Here is a 2,464-nt window from a genome sequence, read left to right as displayed (position 1 = left end):
CATCAGGAGCACCTCTACACTTGTGTCTCCAGTCCACGGCATCACTTCCTTGTGGTCCTGTCCCACTGCAAATGCACCTCCCTCCTGCCAGCAGACCTCTTCTGCTTCTACAGCAGTTTTACTGCTCCAGTTTTGGACCTGAGCACACCTCTGCGCTGGCCCGATCCCAGCAGGCATCAGCAGTGCAGCAGCAAAGCCCTCCCTTACCCAGCTTTGTGCAGGACAAGCATACGTACTCTGTCATGTTCCTTCAGGGGGACTATCTGAAACCAGACATTTTGAAATAAAAAGGAACAGTTCAGACGAATTAGCACAGATCAGTCACACCAGTGGTCGAGGCACGTCCTTCACACATCGGCCCTGCAGGAAGCTGGGTTTCTGGGACGTGACGTGCTGTACCACACATCCTGAAGTGGCACCAAACAAGCCGGGGTGAAGAGGTGGCTCCACATCTGGCTCGGGGTAACTTGAGAGTCCAAGATGCTGCCCAAAAGCAGACTCCCTGGTTTTGGGGTTGGTGGCATGTAAGCTGTCTTCAGGGATCTCCTGGTTCTGAGCCATGCTGCACAGGGCAGGGAGCTGTTCCCTGGCCAACAACAGGCAGGTGAATGGGGCAGGGAGGTGAGGGCTGGTGAGAGCACCAGCGGATGGCAGGAGGTAGAGGTGTCTCACTAGAACGCCCTGCTCTCCCAAATAAAGGACATACTGAAACACGACCTCTGCCCTCCCAGTGACTATGGAAGGAGGAAAGGACATCTGCCATCAACCCACCTGGAAGCTGCTCTGGATTTTTTCGCTCAGGCCGTGGCAGCGGCTCAGAGACTCATCCTCGGTGCTGTGAGAATCATTTTCGTACAGGATTCTCTGACCTGGTACGAGCACTTTGACCAGCTGGTCTGCCTTCGCCAGCATTTGGGATGTGTATACCACAGCGTCCACCAGCCCCTCTGCAGTCACAGCCATGTTCATTGCGTAGAAGGTGGTGTTGCTGTAGTAGAGAGCCACAGCGTCCGCCCCGTTCTGGATGGTGTTGGGGGGCAGCCTGATCATGGGTGCTGGGCTCATGGCGCTGCTCCCCACCAAGAAGTAACCCAGCTCATCCGTGTGGTGTCCAGACAGGTCCAACACCCGGTAGGCCCGGTTATTTTTACCGTTGTAGAGGACCAACCAGTATCCCTGGAGGTCAAAGCGTGTCCGTCCAGTGTAGAAGAGTTCAATGTACTCTGCATCCTCTCCTCCCCCTGGGTTGTCTGGGTTCACCTCGTTGATGAGGAGCTTGGCCACTTGCACAGGTTCTTGAGTCCCTTCTGGTATCTCTGATGGGACACCTTGGAAGGCAAAAATGTCACAAATACGGGCCTAAGCACAGAGCCCCAGGGAAACAACACAACGTTGCACACTATTTTCCTGGGGTGAGACCAAATTCAGCAGAGGACTGAGGACGCTGGCTCAGATTTTTATCATCTGTGTGCTCCACACTCCTCAGAAGAGCCCTGGCAATACTCTGGCTAATGCCAGCTGTAACAATAGAGCTTGCTGTTATTCCAGATAATGAGCAATATGGGCTCTAGTAACTGGATGCGATGGAACTGGAAGGGATCTTTGCCAGAGTTGGGGAAATGGAGGGAGGGACATCTCCCTCCTCTAGGAGAGCTAGACCCACATGTCTACCCTCGAACTCATCGTATCCCCCAACCTGCGAGAATGATGACTGGTACCTGGAGGCAAGTCTGGCACATTAATATCCTTGAAGCAGGAGCTTTCCGCTGTGATGTTCCTTCTGTCAAAACTCACAAGTCTGGGCGTCTCTAGGAAGGTCTTGAAGGCTAGCAGCAGGCTGCTCAGCTGGTCCTCTGACTTAGCAGTTAGCAGAGTGGTGAACACAAGCCCCAGGTCCTGGCAGGCTGCCTTTGGCTCTGCAGAGGCAAGCAGAGAACTGCCTCAGTTTCCCCATGCTGCCAAAACCCCACTTTCTCCTGGAAGAGACACAGAGCTCACCAGCTCATCTCTACCACCACTGCCCTCCTGGTCAGACTGACTCAGGGCAGCTCATAGCATCCGCACAATGCTGTGAGCTCTGCCTGTGCCAAGGGCCATCTGGGACCAAGTCACACAGCACACCCAGATACTGTCTTCATCCTTTTGAAGCCTTGTAGTCCCAACAGCAAACAGAACGGTCTCTTTGGGGGGTGTCTGAATGTAAGCTAAACATTACGCTGCTGACACTGCAGCCTGCAAAGTCATGCCTCTTCTCTTCATGTGTCTGCATGTGCTAATCACACTCGTGCACTAACCTAGTAGGGCTATCAGAAAAGCAACTCTCCTGGTTTCAGCTGCAATAGAGTTAATTTCCTTCCTAGTAGCTGGTACAGTGCTGTGTTTTGGATTTGGGTTGAGAACAATGTTGATAACACACCGATGTTTTAGCTGTTGCTAGGTAATGCTTACACTAGCCAAGGACTTT

At 53.0% G+C, this 2,464-nt stretch overlaps 1 protein-coding gene across 1 annotated transcript in view; it reads right to left on the bottom strand.

Annotated features, from left to right (window-relative positions):
- Window positions 1-2,464, bottom strand: part of LOC103917139 — an 11,724-nt gene that overhangs the window by 7,004 nt on the left and 2,256 nt on the right. Inside the window, exons 4-5 of the mRNA XM_009324245.1 lie at window positions 1,719-1,916; window positions 772-1,328 (exon numbers count right to left, since the gene is read on the bottom strand). Coding sequence (XP_009322520.1) covers window positions 772-1,328; window positions 1,719-1,916 — 755 coding nt within the window. The remainder of the gene's footprint in view (window positions 1-771; window positions 1,329-1,718; window positions 1,917-2,464) is intronic.

Source organism: Pygoscelis adeliae, unplaced genomic scaffold (genome assembly GCF_000699105.1).
Source record: "Pygoscelis adeliae isolate BGI_AS28 unplaced genomic scaffold, ASM69910v1 Scaffold505, whole genome shotgun sequence".
Taxonomy (NCBI): Eukaryota; Metazoa; Chordata; class Aves; order Sphenisciformes; family Spheniscidae; genus Pygoscelis; species Pygoscelis adeliae.
This window is presented reverse-complemented; position numbering and strand designations above follow the sequence as displayed.